The following is a 17,945-nucleotide window of genomic DNA, read 5'->3' as shown; positions in this document are numbered from 1 at the left end:
TACTAACCTTGGAGAAAACCGCAACAATATTCCCAAGGAGTACCAAGAGATATATCTTAACTACCCAGGGATGTTCAAGGTACTGGCAAGTTATTTTAACAAAGGAGATGAAGGTAGTGAGGGTGCCATTCTCTATTTCCTCTATAAAAAATCTCTCAGAGGAAAAGGTATAATTGCTAATGGTCTCCATGAGGTGGTACCCGAAATGCAGAAACGGCTTCATTACAAATCCCAAATACCAAATAACCCCCAATGCCAGCGTTTTAGTAACAAATCTCCCAGGCAAAACATCATTAATCACGGCAGAGCACAACAGACTACAAAACCCAACTCCAATTTTTAACAGGTACAGTAAAAACAAGAGCATGGTGCAGAACAAACGAATATGTTACCAGATATAAATTCCTTAATATGTTCTAAATAATCTGTCGTTATCTCAACCCTTCGTGCCCCACGTTGGGCGCCAAAAAAGGACTGTCGTGGTTTAACCCCAGCCAGCAAAAATAAACGCCACGCAGCCGCTCGATCACCCCCCCCCCGGTGGGATGGGGGAGAGAATTGGGAGGGCACAAGTAGGAAAGCTCCCGGGTTGAGATAAAAACAGTTTAATAATTGAAATAAAACTAAGTAGAACAGTAATAATAACAGTGAGAACAACAACAATAACAGAATACACAAAGCGGGCAATGCACAACAGAACCGCTCACCGACCGCCGACCGCGTGTCACGAACGGGGAGCGAGCCCCCCCACACACCTGGTTTTTATACTGAGCATGATGTCACATGGTATAGAATACCCCATTGGCCAGCTGGGTCCACCACCCCGGCTGTGCTCCCCCCTCCCGGTGCAAGCATCACCCAGCAACAGCCAAAGCATCAATGGGCCATCAACGCTCCTTTCACACCGAACCCAAAACACAGCACACCCCCCAGGCTACTGGGAAGAAAGTTAACCCTGTCCCAGCTGGAACCAGGACAATTAGGTTTCAAAGAAAGCTGGGACATCTACTTTTAAGTCAGTTTTGTACTCCTTTCCAAATTAGTGAAAACAAGACCCAAATCATACTCAACATTTATTCCATATGCCATATATAGATATCAGAGTTGCAGCATATGCCCATTTTTATTTTTGTTTCACTTAAAGAAAAGCCAATGCTGATTTCAGGAATTTGTAACTGAAATTACTGAGCAACACGTGGCCTCGTCAGAGCATTTGCATTACTTTAAGTAGTTTTTTTCATCATCTGTTTTAAAAGTGACACCAAAGGCATTCAGAATCTGTGAACTGCCCTGAAGCCAGAAATATCTGAAACACCTCTGCATTCCTCATAGCATCCAATAGCATTTTTTTTCATTTTTACTGCATTTCACTTGCTTCAAAAGTCTTCTTTTATGAACAGATTTTCTTGCTATGTTTACTTTGTGAAGTCACTCATAACTGCAGAGTATAAAATGTTACTTGATGAGAACTTAATATTCACTTCATACTGGTGCACAGAGAGGAACACTGAAAAATCAGGACCATAATTTTTAAAAAAATATGTAAACTGAAGCCATCTTTAAGTCAATGCTGAAAATAACTTAAGACTTTCTAGAGCCTCAACGTGATATATAATGTAAATCCAGCCTCTATCTCATAAAATGCTTCTCAGCATGCAAAATGCATAATCCGTTTAAGTAACAATTACAGAGTTAAACAATGCAATCTGTCCCACTGGCACAGCAGAGATGTGCTCTTCTGTGGATTAGGAGAAACCATTAGAAGATGAATTTAGCTTTCCAATCAGTGCCTCATAAGGGCTGAACATATTCCAGAAGGGATAAAGGGAGTTACTGCAGCTCAGGTGTGGAGGAAAAAGCAGCAGCTACTCTATTCAAGACCACAGACTGCAAACCCTGGAAGAAATCCCTACAATGTTGTTTTCAAAGATGACTGCTAGGAGAAATGCCTTGGAAGACTCCGGATTAGTGAAATAAATCTATAGATTACCAAGAAAAACGAGCATGAAAACCATGGAGAGAAACAAAACACCAATTCTGATACAATCAATCAAGTCATTATGGCTATGTGACCAGCAAGAAAAAAGATACTGATCTTTGTAACACTCTTAAAGAACTCATCTTCTATTTAAAGTCAGTAAATGAAATTATTAAGTCATCAGAGGCTTGATATATACAGATTTACTTTTAATTACAGTGTCATTATGAACATTTCATTCAAGAACACAGTAAATGAATTAGCAAACATACTAACTATGAAGTATAAAAGCAAAGCTTAGGATGAAAACTTACTCTTGCTTTTCATACCTAAAATACTGTAGAATAATGCAGTTATTTTACCACTCTTTACTATGCTTTGAAGTAATAACAATTAAGTTTTTGTAGTAGACCGCTCACCACAGCTTTAACACTACAAACATCTCACCATACTTTATCTGGCTATACAAAACACAAATCCAAGGTTCTGGCCTCTGTCTTCAACACAGACATCTGAAAGACACCTGCACTACCCTAAACAAAACTGCACTTTCATCTGGTAACAAATAGTGCAGTTTGAACCAGGATGACATGAAACATTTATATCTAATAATACAGCCTTTTCACACTTATAATCAAAGTTTGTCATCAATAAAACCATCCTCCTTTTTACCTTGGCAGTTGACAGTGGAAGAGAGAAGCCGTAGTTCAGTTCACCGCTACAGGCACTGCCACGCAGGGCTATCATTGAAGCCTGGAAGACGTCACTTTCTAGCGAATACTGCGATTCAAAGGTGGACTCATCCGCCAGATCTGTCTCGCCGGAGTCCACCTAACAACAGAAGTAATTCAATCAGCCAGGCTGTTACCTTCACACCACTTAAGCCCTGAACACATGCACCTCAGCTGCTACATACTGACTGATACTTCACTAAATTCTTTTTTCTTCCCCCTCCATGTTCTACACTGAAGTTATATTTGCACAGCACAGTAGAAAAATTTCTGCTTCCAGTTACAATTCATGTTACTACACCTTCAGAGGTTGCAAGGAATATCTGAAATAAAGAGAGAATCTCAACTGGAATGAGTTGCAGGGCTGAGGCAGGCTGATGCCTGTTAATAGAAGTAAGCAGTGTTGGGAGAATTCTGCTGTACTCCTTGGTGTCAAAATTTTGATTTGTTTAGGGCTTTTTTTTCGCTTTTTAATTTTCTTTTATAAGAATTAGCACTGAAAAAAAACCTAAGTTTCACTTAGTGCCACCTATCAGGAATGTTCCCTCTACCCATCTTTGTAGGTTTGGTTGTTTTTAAAAGGGTAAAAAAAAAAATCTTCTGGAAACTGCAATGCTTTCCAACACATTTACAAGCAACATTTATGATTTTTTATTATTTCCAAAATATTTTACATTTGACAAGAAATATATGGACAATTCTCCTATCTTACAGGAGAAATAAAATTTAAAAAAGAGTTCTAGACATGGACATAGGCAGTATTTTTGCCTTTTTTTTCTTAAATGAAATAAAATTTTTTCCAAGACTAATATACTTTCAAATACTAGAATAAAATTAAGTCCTAAAACACTTAATTTATGGTGCTTCACACACCACACTTTGATTGCAATTTCTTCTCCCCAGCAGACCTCAAGAAAGCACTATATGCTAACAAAAATGATCACCGAGTTCAGAGCCATGACCATACTGTAAACTTGTATGAAACAGCCAAGTGCACCCATCTGCAGAGATGGGATCTAGGCGTTGTTTTTCAACCTCTGTGGTTAATTATACTATGAATTCATTATGTCAGATTCACAACAGCAATAGCAACAATCTGCAGTGATTCAACATATTGATCCTTTCTGGGGTACAAAGGATCCATTTTTTATTGTCTCAACCCAAAAGACTTAACAGCTAATCCAAACTGCTCCTTTGGTGTAACTTACTCTCAGCCCATCTGGAAAATCCAGACTAGTGTTACTGAAGCTATGCCCTAAAAAAAGGATTGTGAAAAATGGGGACGACCTGTAGAATCTGAGTGTAGACTTATCTATGAAAAACAGTATCTCATGAGTGCACTCTGCAAACACATCTTTGAGGGGGTGATTGCACATTCAATTTCGTATTTTGCACATTTAATTAGACAGTTGACAGAGTTCACAATTTAACCATATTATCTGCAATATATTTTCACTGTTTTTTCACAATTACAATTTTTTTGTATGAATCACACACAGATGTCAAATTTTTAAATACTTAAGTTTTAATCTGATCTTTTCAACACATCTTTAATTAAAGGACATTTACAATGTATAATCTGGCTTCTTCATACTTCTTCTCAATGAAGAGAATAAGGCAAATCCTATTATCTAACTACTGTACTAAGGCAACAAACTGCAGAAGAAAAAACAGGCAGTCTTGTTTAAAAGGAAGTTATTAAAACTTGCAGCTTGTCATCTGCAAATGTGAAAAAATAGCAAACATACTGGATCAGTAATTCAGAGATTTTTGCCTTGGAAGAATCCATTTCAGGTTTTTGTTTGGTTTTGGTTTTTTCCTAATGAATTAAGTTCTGGTGTTTAGTAGAAACTGCTTCCCTATTCATGTCCCCAGAAAATGAGGGCCAAATAACTTCAGTATCAGGCCCAGATCAGTAAAAATAACCATCAGAAGACACACTTGGAATATATTTATATTCTGGTTTTGGTTTTTTTTGTTTGTTTTTTGTATAGTCCTATTTCCTTTGTCTTTTTAATCTGAGTTCTTATTGCTAACTTCTGGGCTATGTAAGGCATTGAATGCTCAGGTACGCTGCATTGTTCGTACAAGTAACATCTTTGACCTTGCAAATCTCATAATCGCTGATTGATGCTGAAGTCTAAAGAATACTATTAGGAGGAAGTGTTGGCAGCTTTTGAAGACAGACAGCATTCCTTTCAAGGCTGGCTTACATGCAAAACAAAGAGTTCCAAAAATTTTTCAAGATAGAGAAGTGTTGTATTATGGTATATAGGCGAAGAGATTTATTTACAAAATAAGCACATGAACATTCCCCTATAGAAGGTGAGATTTTCAAAGGGATACTCAGTGCATGCAAGCAGAAGTGGGTAGCCATGCACTTTTGAAAATCTCAGTAAAATACTTCCTTTTTTTTCCAGCAACTAACATATCATAGGCCAGATTCACAGCTCATGCAAACAGACAAAATCTCCAGATGCCAGTTTCTACCATGTGGGGATCCATCCCAGCTATGGTGGATGAGTGATGTGGTGACAATAAACACTAAAAATTAAGTATGAACAGTGACAAAGCAACCCCTTTAATTACAAAATGCAAAGACTTTATAAATCTTTGGTAAGTTGGGCCACTAACCAGAGCCAGCTCAGCATGGAAGAGGGCTGCATCAGCTGGCCCCTCCTCCTCAAGTGACTGGGCCGTGTAGAAAAAGCAATCTTCCTTAGCAGAGACACAGCCCTCCTCTGGTGAAAGCTGCAGAAAGAACGAAGCTCTGAGTTGGATGAGTGGCCAGGACACAGGGTGTGCCGAATGCACATTATGTGTGGGGGTTTAGAGAGGCAAATGAATTCCAAATGCAGTAAAGAGGTAATTTCAATCACTAACCCCACAGTGTTGGGTAGGTAAAGAGACAATTATTTTTCTTCAAATTTACCTGAATTGATTCAGCTTCACATCTCACTCTACATCCAAAGGAATGAAAAAGGCCTATCCAGCTATACCACAGAGCCCACAGCTGAGTCTAAACTCATTTTCAATTTCTGCTCTTATTAAACATATACTAAAACTGCTGTCAGAGCTGCCACCAGGGAAAGAGCCTAACAGCAGAGGCCTCTACAACCTTGCTAGCCGCCGAGTAATCTTGTTAGCAGGCAGGAAGACTGCATCCACAGTCTGTGTTCTAAGATTGTATCTGCCGGGTGGAACAGCCTCAGGAGGACAAAACATAATTCTGACTACAAGCCAGTAGCTTTTTCCAACATAATTTGATGATAGGTGCATTCGTCCAGTACTGCAAAGAAGCCAGTGATTATTCACAATGTTTAATTAATTGGCAAGCATAATACGTGAAATATTAAAGTGCAAATGCTGAATGTTTACAAAATGCTGGGAACAGAAACAAAACCCCCATGCACTTTCTCTTTTCGAGTGACATCTTAAGTATGCAAATCTTGATTCGCAGGACATTTTAGTGTGTAACAGAGAGTTTCCACTGAAAAAAAACGGATTTAACAAAGCAAGTTAACAAAGTACCCTCTTACTACGAAAAGTAAAGTTTCTAGTAACTTAAACATCAGCCATTCCCTCCCACCCTCTCCACAAAGATCCACTATGAATGAAAATTTGATATCTCCATCCACAAGGATTACAAGATTATCATTTCATGAAAAGCAAAAATGAACCCCAAAGGCTGCACTTGGGCTTACAAATATAGTGAAAGGTATCTTCTTTGTAAGTCTAAACTGACACCATTCTACTGATACGAATTTAAGACACCAGAGACACTAGTCCACTACCATCCTTACTGACACACTATCTCAGTAACCCTAGGTCTCCTTCAACCTCCTCCTTGTAATTGTTACAGACTACCTTCTAAAATCTAGCCTGAAATTACTTATGGCTATACTAAAATAACCAGTTTGAGGTATATGAACTGAAGACTACTCACCATTCCTTAAACATAGAGTGTGTAGTCTAAATACAACGGCTGCGTATGTCTTTGCATATTCTATGCAAAGCAAAGGAATAGGCAAATTTCAAACCACAAAAAATCGACTTTACGTCATCAGCTCACACCTTCAGAGAATCTTGTAAAGCGTACAAAATTATGCCTGGCGTCTTGCAGCCCTGAAAGACTGCTTGTTGCAAGATGCTTCGCTGTTTTCTCAGCTGCAAGACAGGTATGCTAGGTCCTACAATCACAACACCAGCCATACACTATACAGGCCACTCCTACATGCAAGCAGATACAGAAATCTGTTAAAGACAGTTTCTGGATGTTTTGAGACACTCAGTTGTACCAGCTATGTAGAAGTCAGGATCATCATGTACCAGCTTAAATGACATGAAAAGTACCCATCGAATTCCCAAATCCTTACGGGCAGTGGTTTGGCAACTCCTATTTTAACTGTTCCTGCTGGGGCTCCTTTCAGTGCTTGTACCGCTTCCTCCAGGCTACCATTTTCCAGGTTGATATCGTTGACAAACATAAGCCGATCTCCAGGAAGAAGTCTGCCATCTTGCTCGGCCACACCCCCAGGAACTAATGAGCGAATCACAATCACAGTGTTTGCTGGATCAACAGGATCCTAATTAAATAAAATTAAGAAAAACATTTCATTTTATTTACTCTTTTATGTCTTCAGAGGCTCATTGTTATGCAGATTTGGGTTATTAAAGAAGTTGGAGCTCTGCTCCAGATGAACGCTCAGCAGGAACATACCCTCCTGTCCAGAATGCTCATACGTTTAGACTTCTGCCTGTTTTTAATTCTTAAATGTGAAAATTGTTACTCCTTTCTAGGTGATGTCCCATCATGTATCTCCAGCATAAAATACTGCTAAATTGCAGAGTGCAGTTCATATTGTAATGAGTAATTATACACCAGAAATTCAAATACTTCCTACTGCAATGACAGCATTGCAGACTTCATCCTCCCTTACACTCAGTGATTTGGGAATACAGCTGGGCAGTGGAGCCTGGGGTAAAGTTAACACGTGCACTCTGGTGGAACAAAGAGCTTATTTTCAGTAACTCTCTTCATGGCATCAGATCTTGCTCAGCTGATAAAACACTTTTTAAGAGGCAAGTCCTTGTGCATGCCTAATTAAACACTTTATGGGAGACAGGAACATATCAATACAGCACTCTAATCAACAAGACATAACAAAGTGGTTTTTGCTTTTAAAAAAGAAAACTGTTTTGAAGTCCGCATCCTTCAACGCACTGATTTTTATAAAAACGCTAGCATCAAATACTAAGAACAGGAATGTATGATTCTGTTGTAACAATTATCACAGGTACACACATTTGCACGATTCTTATAGAATTACATTCAGAAGGAACATCATTACATGTTAATACTTCCAACACATGGCAATTCACTTGAGTGCATGCACAGAAAAAAAGGAGAAATGTAATAACGTACCAGCTTTACTGATAGCAAAAGGAAGAGAAAAGCAAACATCTACAAACTGGCATGCAACTGTAACAAGTTTCCATGCCAAGATGTACATCTGAAAGGATGCACAACACCAAGACAGCACCCAAAACCCCAGGACTTGGAGACTGATGAAAGCTAGTGTGAGAGAGAGGCGTTGAGGGAGGGAGGGACACCAAGACGACCCTTAACACTTCATGGCAGTTAATGCAGCAAGAAGAATGCCATGGAGCAATAAAACACTTCAGAAGTGGACATACAACCAGCATTGCTGGAGATAGTGCTTAAGCCTGAACACTGACATCTTCCTACTAATTTAAAAAGTATTTACACTGTCGCTTTAGATGACACTGCATGACACATTTTTAAAAATCACTTCTCTAGTGTATGTGATAGTCTTCCGTGGGGTAAGAAATTATCTAGACTTTCCTACAGGCCTGCCATTGTATAGAACATGCGGAATGTATTGGTATGAACATAACTGGCCTTAACTTTAGTCACTGTTCATTGAAAATTAATTTAAAATTTGATGGAAACAGCAAAATACAAAGATAAATCTCACTGTAAACTTATTGTTCACAGTCTTAGATCAAAGCAGAAACTTCAGTGACAAAATGAAATGTTTTAACCAGATCTCAAAGGAGAGAACATAGGACAAATCACAAATATGTGATATGCTCAGCTATGATGTCTCACTGCAGAGCATCATGAGTAACACAATTGTCCTGGTTTTGGCTGGGATAGAGTTAATTTTCTTCCTAGTAGCTGGTATAGTGCTGTGTTCTGGATTTAGTGTGAGAAGAATGTTGGTAACTGATGTTTTAGTTGTTGCTAAGTAGTGTCTACATAGTTAAGGACTCTTCAGCTTCCCATGCTCTGCCAGGCGCACAAGAAGCTGGGAGGGAGCATAACCAGGACAGCTGACCCAACTGGCCAGCGGGGTATTCCATAACATATGACGTCATGCTCAGCATATAAAGCTGGGGGAACAAGAAGGGAGGGGGGACGTTTGGAGTGATGGCATTTGTCTTCCCAAGTAACTGTTACACGTGATGGAGCCCTGCTTTCCTGGAGATGGCTGAACACCTGCCTGCCGATGGGAAGTAGGGAATGAATTCCTTGGTTTGCTTTGCTTCTGTGTGCCACTTTTGCTTTACCTATTACACTGTCTTTATCTCAGCCCATGAGTTTTCACGCTTTTACTCTTCCGATTCTCTCCCCCATCCCACCAGGGGGGGAATGAGCGAGTGGCTGTGTGGTACTTAGTTGCTAGGTGGGGTTAAACCATGACAGCAATAAAGAGTAATCACTGTTACATAAAACAAATACTTGACTATGCCTTTATCCTTCAGATTATTAAACTACACTGCTCTTCACCTCCATCAGTGTGCAAACGTAAAATACTACTGAGGCATAGATTAATTCTAAGCAGTGCCCTGTGGGCATAATTTCCACCTGGAAGTGACCTCCAGATGCATATACTCTTAGAGACAAGGTTCAGCAGAGACCTGGGAAGATACTGGGTCCTGCAGCACCACCAAATAGCTGGGGAAAAGCCTACGCTGACCTTAGGGAGAAATTACTTGACTTTGAACAGATTAAAAATTATCCACTGTGACAACTGGGACCAGGAGGAACGTTTGTTCTGGGATCCTGACCAAGTGCAGGCAGGAGACAAGCACCAAGCTGTTCATTGGGACACACCAAGAATCACAGCTTGAGATACCCGAGAATTTTCAAGTCAAACACAAAATGAATGGGGGTGTTTAGGCACGTCCTGGACAGACAGCAACTAAGCAAGGGATTTCAGAATTGCAGTTCTGGATTTTAGTAAATCCTGCTTTAAGCACCTAAGTCCTTTATTGGATCTTGCCCTAAGCACCTCTCTGCAGGTGCAAAATACATGGCTAAATGCCTCAATATTCTGACTACATCATTGCCCCTGGGGTGCTAGCAGCTGAGCTTTCTGAAGACCCTAATATATTATGGATTATCTGTTTTTCTGGACCAGTATTACCGTAATAATTAGAACCTGTAATTTTAATACAGTAAAATGAATAAGTAATGTAGCTAGTGGGATGCCTACCAGTAGTGACATCCATTTAGCTTTACTGCACTGCTTGGCTTCCACTAACATTTACCCTTAAAATATGTATTTAGATCATATTGTGAGATCCAAAAAATACAAAGTATTTTGTCCTCTACTCAAAGAAAGCAGTGCAGAAGTTACCTGGTAGTCCAATATGCTAAATCCAAGTCCCATACTCCCTTTCTCCAGCTCAATGTGCTGTACTTCTGTTTCCCACATCGCCAAAGACGAGCTTTGCATCTCTTCCACACTCTGACCCTCGTCAACTATTTCCAAAGCTGTTCCCTCTGTGTCCGAGGAGCCAATGAATCCAAGTTCTATGTGAGCCTGAGAAAAACAGTGAATGTTCACCAATAAAATGTGAATGTTTGTGAATCTGCAGAGACAAAACTCTGTTCACCAAGAGCAAGACAAAAACTAAGTGATGTTTCTCTAAACACAGAATTAACAAACAAGTCTGATAAAGCTAGCACAGAATTCACATACCCTTGTAACAAAATAGCTATGCAGCAACCAAAGTACTCACTGGAAAAAATATTTACAAAATGGAATTTCTGTCAGACTAAAAACTTCAGAAAACTTCATTAGTACATGTATTCAAATATACAAGAAATATCTATTATTAAACGGTATGTCTAAAAATATGCCTTGATCTAAACATAGTAGCACTGATAGGAGTCAGAACATTTAAAAAAAGAAAACGACGAACAGTAGCACTGATAGGAGTCAGAATATTTAAAAAAAGAAAAAAAGAAACAGACGAACACACATACATACACACGCATATATGCTTTTCTCTTCCCTTGGTTTCCCAGAAGCAGCTTAGCAACAATAAGCTGAATTTGGTGCTTTGCCCAGAACTCAGAATTAACTGTGTCTCTTTTCATACAAATGCTATTGCTTTGCATACTATACGGCAGACCATTCCTACACGTTTAGTACATCAGGCTGCCCAGAGCTTTGCACTTATGAGTGACAGAAGTGTGTCTGTCAGTGAGTGCACAGACAGTTCTGCACAATACAAACCCAGAAAGCAAAGTTCAAAACCAGATTAAATATATTCAGATTCTAAAGAACACCCAGTTCAGTTTGCCATATCCCCACAGCCCACCTGCAGAACAGAAGTTAAATACTTGGGTAGACAGAACTGCATCGCAGAATATTTCTGCCCATGGCCTGCCAGGATTGACATCTTCTGGTTGGTCTAAAGTACGGGTGATGAACATAATTTGCCTTTTTCTATTTATCTGGTTTCAAGTCCTAAAATATTAAAATGTATTTTCTAATCTTGTACAAGAATTTTGTATGATTTTTCTCAAGGAAATGGTCATGTTCTCAGCGATTTTTTTAAAGCAAAATACCTTTTCTGTGAGCTGAACCTCAGATAGACTTAGACTCTCCAGTACTTCTGGGTGAGCGATGGGGGGGGATACTGGACGGCAGCACACCATTGTCACCTTAATAGGCAGTTCTTTCAAGATATTGACCACATCCTTGTGGTTTTCTCCAAGCAAAGAGATCTCATTCACCTCAGTAAATAAAAAATACACAGTGTTTAGAAGTACAATGAATAAAAATGGGTAAAAAAAAAAAGTCCAGCCCACTAATCATCTGATTTAACAAAACAAAACAAATCAAAAAAAAAACCCCAAATATGCTAATGGACATTGTCAATCCTTAATTTATACTCAATTTGGTGCTCAGAATCAGCACCAAGGTAGGTTTTGAACTGAATTGATAGTCTCACAAATTGTGTGATGCCACCCTACAAACACCACATACTTTGTCACTTCATGTTTCTTGCATTCATGTGAACCAAATTCACATTTTAATTCTAAGAAAATGATTTAGAAAAGTAAACACGTATTTAGTCCCTTCACTGTAGGAATATTCCTATTAAATCTTAATGTTTTTGCTAGGTATTCTTTTTTGGTGACCTTGAACCGTATCTGAAAAATCAGTTATCAGCTGAGAAATGCAGGTAAGCATATGCATTCACATAAATATGAGTAAGTAAATATGAAATGACTGCTCAAGCACTACTGGTTACGGCTGGTATGCAGTTAGATACGCTGCATTCCCAAAGTCATAAGCTGTCAGAAGCTGCTCAAAAATCTTACTGAATGGAGATGAAGATAAATAGTATTTTTCCTTACTTCCAGCAGCTCATCTCCACTGAACAGCTTGCCGCTTTGTCCAACTGGCCCCTCTGGTAAGATAGATCTGATGAAATGATGTCCCACTGTAGCTTCAAGGCTTATCCCTAACCCACTGCTTTCGCTAAATTTGTTAACTACAGCCACCTAAAATAAAATTAAAAAATGGTTACTTTTGACATATTTACAGATGTATCTGTTACTTTCCATTTCAATTTACATACAATGAGGTGAATATTCCAGAAGTGAGAAACCACAAATATTGTCATGTGTAATGCAGACTTTTAGACTGCAAAAGCATCCAAAGTTACTAGCTTAGGTTTTTCAACAACACTGCAGCTTAAAAGAAAGAATCCAACTTTAACTTCCCAAAAAGATGAAATGCATTGCGAAGGAAAAACAAATACCAGATAAAAACTAAAATCTGCCGACTACATTTAGTGACAGTTACACTATCACAAAATAGTAGACTATTCTGGAAAGGAAACTACTGTTACAGATTCACAGAGTGTTATCCAGGAATCACAACAGATCAGAACATCCTGTCTGGACTGACATGACTATGTTGCCCCATGCATGTAGACAGAAAGTCAGCTTCACAGACCTACTCTTTTACCTGCCTTTATGTGGTGCTTCAGACTCTTAAGCAAGAACAAGAAAAGTCCCTTAAGCAAGAAGAAACTGAAACACAGCCCAATCCAATATGATCTATGCCAGATGGGGAAGAGGCTCTGCAATGCATTTGTCTAAAAATGTGACAAATGCTTGGATCAGAGGACAGTCAGGTAAAAACTGAAACTTTGACCACATACCATTTCAGCATAAACAAGTGAGAACGGTATATGACAACAATATATCTAATAATACATACTTTTGCAGAGACTACAGCTCTGGCATATGATTTTGAAATAAAGTCCTAAACTCAGATACTGCTTTTCAACTGCATCTACAGTAAATGTCCTATGCATTATTTAGATCATGACATCAAACAATTCATTCAGTATGCAGAATGGGTAGGATGTTTCAAGCACTAGCTTCAAATTCTGGCTAATGTAGGGAGTTTTGAAGTTCACCTTAAATATTATTTTTTCCTCTAATACACATTTATCCTCTTGAAGCTAGGAAATCTGTGAAACAATACTCATAGGCACAGTAACCTCAGAGGCCTGTGATTATTTTGCTAAAATCAATACAGAAAAATATATATATTCAAAATTTATAATCAAAACAAAATAATCTCAACAGATTAAGGAGCATATGTATGATTTTTATAAATAAAGGAACAAATTAAATACAAACATATCTGTATCTGCATGTTAGCAACATAATAGGTGGACAGATCAAAGGGCATTTAGTAATAGTAATCAAAGTTTACCTACCACTATTTCATAATTCGAACCCATAATCCTCTGCCACTTTGCCTTCGTAGCCGCTTCTTCTGTAGTATTTAGCTGGAAATCTAAACGTTATGTCTGAGATTACTGTGACAAAAAGTAAAACGTCCTGTCTATTCCTGTAACTGATAAAAGTATATGGACCATACACGACTACACAATCATTCCCGTGATGCCAGAACTCTCCTAAATCTTACTAAAAACTTGACATGTTTTGTCTCACCAGGCTTGAATTTACCAGACGAAAAACTTGCGAAGTAGTATTAGATCCCACCCCTGCAAAACTAACTGTGTATTTTGAAAGACATGAAGTTCAGTCAAAAAGTTTGGTGTGAATGGCTGGGAAGAAAGGACACATATTTAAATTAGCCTCAGTGTTGAGTGAATTTAATGCAACTTTACAACATAATGGGCACAAAGTAAATGAAAAAGTTACATGCATGCCTCGGGCATTGTTAAACCAAACTGAATGTGGGCTGACCAGACTGATTCAGGGGGATGGACGAAATACTTACATATGTGATACGGCATACTGATTCTTTTGGACAGACCTTGCATTTTACAGAGTGTGTCCAAGGAAAGTTTTCAAACAAAATCTGGAGGTTTCATACTTTCAAAAGTATAAGCACAGCTGTAGAAGTTTTTATGAAACTGTAGGCCCTAGAGGGCAGTGAAGGAACTCAAGTCCTAGCTCTTCTTTTTTTTTTTTTTGTAAGATTCACATACATGCACACATACAATGAAAAATAATTCTAATAGCTAAAGAGCAGAAATGAAATTGGAAGGGAAGGAGGGGAGAAAAGTAATGATGCTGTGAAAAATACAATGACAGGCTAGGCAGCAAACTGCAGCAACTTTTCACTTGATTGAAAGTTTATCTGCAGGTTGAAAAAACAGAGAAATGTTTCCTCCTGCTCATTTTCCCCTCATTCACACTGTTTAGATTCTAGGGCAGGGAAACAATAAAAAGCAGTAATTTAGATGCAACAGTCAGCAAACACAGCAGATTTAACAGGACCCGACATATTCAAGGTCCATCGTCTGTGCTGTGCCTACAGTAAGTATGAAAATAAACTCTTCAGATCTGAATGCTCATCACTGGCGAAGACTAGAATCTTCATTACAAGATCAAGTTCCCAACTCCCACTGACTTTTAGTAAAAATTTAAAGGGACAGTGTTAAAGACAGTGTTTTAAATCTAGTCATTGCTAAGAAACATTACTAAAAATAAAGCCAGGTGTTATGCAGCATTCAAATATGACAATACTTTCCCCAAAGCAGAGACCTTGCAGTATCTGAAGGAAAGATGTTAAAAAGAAATTCTTCAGCTACCCAGGATAATGAAAAGCATGAGTTATGAAAAGATACATATTGCAGAACTCATATGGGTGATGCTTTTCAGTTCCCCTCTAGCTCTGGAAGCAGGAAAATGTTAGAAAACACATCAATTGCTGTCTCAATCTGGAAAACATATCATCACATAGGACTTCTGAAATGCAACACAGCGCCCTAACAGCTCAAGAGGGAAATGAAAATATTTATTAGAAAATAAGAATTTCCACAAAGAGCATGGGAAATGTCAGAGCATATCAGTACACCAGAACTGACTGAATTTCAAATACTATCAGAGAACACAGACTGAAATGAATGCAAGCTCAGGAATTTGTGAAAAGGAAGTTTATCGCAAGATGTAAAAGTCCTGCAACTGTAGCTGGGCGCCTGAGACAGCTATAAAGATAAGGCATGTTGGGGAATGAGGAGGGAGAAAGTTGAATACACAACTAGACTAATCAAAGTAGAAATACAAAACTATTAAAAGAGGGCTGAGCATGTAGCAAAAGCAGACTGCTTCATGTCACATCTTTGACACAATTATTTTCAGAGACATACAATAGTCAATGATCTTACAGCACTGAAGAGTACATGCTTATATGTGTGATTACTTTCTCTTTCTAGCTGTACCTCAGCTACACAGCACACTGGAGACGGAAAGGCACACAAAACACTTGATCTTTGTGTAAGCACATCCAAGTGCATTTTCACAGAATAAAATAGTAAACGTTGCGAACCTGCTTCCTGTTGTTTCACGTCCTCTCCCATATTTACCACACTGGCACTGCATGACAGTGATGGGGATCCCTGTTCTATTTCACTGTTATCTGGAAAAAAAAGAAGCCTTTTCAGCTATTTTATGTGTTGTAATATTCATCAAGCTCACAGGCATGCCTCAGGCACTGACTCTCCCTTCCACTGGACTTCAGAGGATCCATATTTGGCAAATGGAATCTGGTTTGAGGGGCCCAGAAGAAATGCCATATTTTAAAGACATTTTGTTTTCTGTTAATGTTTTGCCTTCTCCAGTGAATTTTTCAATGAAACAAGAAAAAAAAAAAGCACGACTATCAGTAGCTGCATCTCTATGATTGAAAGAAAAGTTACTGGAAAAAATGTAACATTCTTTAGTACCCTTGTATTACCTTTTGTTTTCCTTCCTTTCCTTTCCTTTGTGCAATTCAATACTGTGCTGAAAAACGAAAATGCTACAGACTTGGAGGCCTGCATACCTGACAGACTTTTCACTTGGAGAAAGCCTCTCCTACCACAAAGTTCTGTTAGGTATGTTGCTGGCTGTCAGCTGTCCTGAACAGCTCTAGGATGGAGAAACAGCACTTTCTGAGCATTTCCTCTGTAATTTTTTCTAAAGGTGAGAATGAGAGGATGCCATACAGATAACACACTACTGTGTCTTTCAAAATCTTGTGCGAGGTGGGGATTATGCCTCAGTCTATGAGTTGTGATATACTTCTGCTGACATCAACCTGTAACACAAGTAGCTGAAAAAGATCTGTGCATCCAGCCTCTGTGCAGATATTCCGTTCAAACACACCGACTTTCAAGATCTGGCACATCTACTTCAAGATGTGCACAGTATAAGATTAAGCTTCACTAATCTCATCTCATTAGCAGCAAAACTAATATTGGTCATTGGCTTCTGAACTTTGTATATAGTTAATGCCCTATCAGATTATTAATTACCTCTAGATATAGGCCACTCCTCTCATACCTCAAGCTTGTGACACTGACACACAAGAGTGAAAGGAACCGAGACTTGCTTTTGCTCATTGTGGAGGGTATCTCTTTGCTTGCTCTTGAATGCAGCTCTCACCCTTGAGCACGAATAAAACATTCACTGGCTTCTTACCATTTGAAGATTTGCAGGATCAAAGTCTTGAAGTAATTCAGCCAGAAGTGCAATGCAGTGCAGAGCTTTCAACACTCACTTTGAAAATGTAGCAAATAATACCACTGTGTCTAAAAGATTAATCAAACCATAGTAGACCAAATTCTCCCCTCATGTACAGCAGCTCTGCCATCAGTAATAGCTACCCAGAATGAATCTGGCCCGTTTTATTTCCAGTTTGCAATTGAGAAGAAAAATGTTTCAAGCCAACTTTAAAGCAAAGCCAGTTTTAATTACCTTTGGCTGTGCTACTATCCATTGTTTGGAACAGTAAGTCCTTTTCAACAGCAGCATTGAAGTCCTCCTGGGGCTGAATATGATTTTCCTGCTTAAGCCCTCTTCTGATCAAAGTGAGCCGAACCGTTTGTCCCGTGTGCCGCAAAACGTCAACTGCTTGCTGGTTAGTAAAACCCTGAAGATTTGTTCCATCCACCTGCAGGATTAAGCAGCTTTTCAGCCCACACGACACCACCCAGGAAAAAAAAAATGTCCAGGGCAACATAATATGGTGAGCACTCAGCATCTGTTAGCCTGAGCACAAAGCAAGTGGAGGGACAAAAACAAAAGCCTGGACGACTTAACGACATTGGATACGCTTAAGCACTTTCACTGAAGTGCCCCACAGCTAGGTAACAACCAATACCACAGCAAAGTAGGGAGAAATGCTTTAGGTGCCTACCACGGTGGGGCCAGGCAGATCTGCTCTGCAAGGTGCAAGAGGACACAGCACGTGCTGTGTGGGGCATGTTGTGCGGCCTGCCTGCTCGACCGCTTCAGCCGACCCACCTCCGAGGAGAAAATACTGGGTCAATAAACCAACACAGCTATGGCCAGGAGAGCTGGGGAGGGTAGGGTGAGGAGAGACATATCCGTCCACTGTGGCAGAAAGAACTACAGAGCACAGCCATTATGAGGCTAC

General features: G+C 39.2%; 1 protein-coding gene across 3 annotated transcripts in view; it reads right to left on the bottom strand.

Annotated features, from left to right (window-relative positions):
• Nucleotides 1-17,945, bottom strand: part of MPDZ (multiple PDZ domain crumbs cell polarity complex component) — a 95,078-nt gene that overhangs the window by 52,987 nt on the left and 24,146 nt on the right. For 2 of the 3 annotated variants that reach the window (XM_075138423.1, XM_075138424.1), the window contains exons 10-18: nucleotides 17,264-17,459; nucleotides 15,855-15,944; nucleotides 13,771-13,850; nucleotides 12,392-12,538; nucleotides 11,597-11,764; nucleotides 10,377-10,562; nucleotides 7,086-7,295; nucleotides 5,344-5,460; nucleotides 2,651-2,809 (exon numbers count right to left, since the gene is read on the bottom strand). In XM_075138423.1, the coding sequence (XP_074994524.1) occupies nucleotides 2,651-2,809; nucleotides 5,344-5,460; nucleotides 7,086-7,295; nucleotides 10,377-10,562; nucleotides 11,597-11,764; nucleotides 12,392-12,538; nucleotides 13,771-13,850; nucleotides 15,855-15,944; nucleotides 17,264-17,459 (1,353 nt within the window). The remainder of the gene's footprint in view (nucleotides 1-2,650; nucleotides 2,810-5,343; nucleotides 5,461-7,085; nucleotides 7,296-10,376; nucleotides 10,563-11,596; nucleotides 11,765-12,391; nucleotides 12,539-13,770; nucleotides 13,851-15,854; nucleotides 15,945-17,263; nucleotides 17,460-17,945) is intronic. The other variant, XM_075138425.1, reaches the window with a different exon arrangement.

This window comes from Calonectris borealis, chromosome Z (assembly GCF_964195595.1).
Source record: "Calonectris borealis chromosome Z, bCalBor7.hap1.2, whole genome shotgun sequence".
NCBI classification, from domain to species: Eukaryota; Metazoa; Chordata; class Aves; order Procellariiformes; family Procellariidae; genus Calonectris; species Calonectris borealis.
This window is presented reverse-complemented; position numbering and strand designations above follow the sequence as displayed.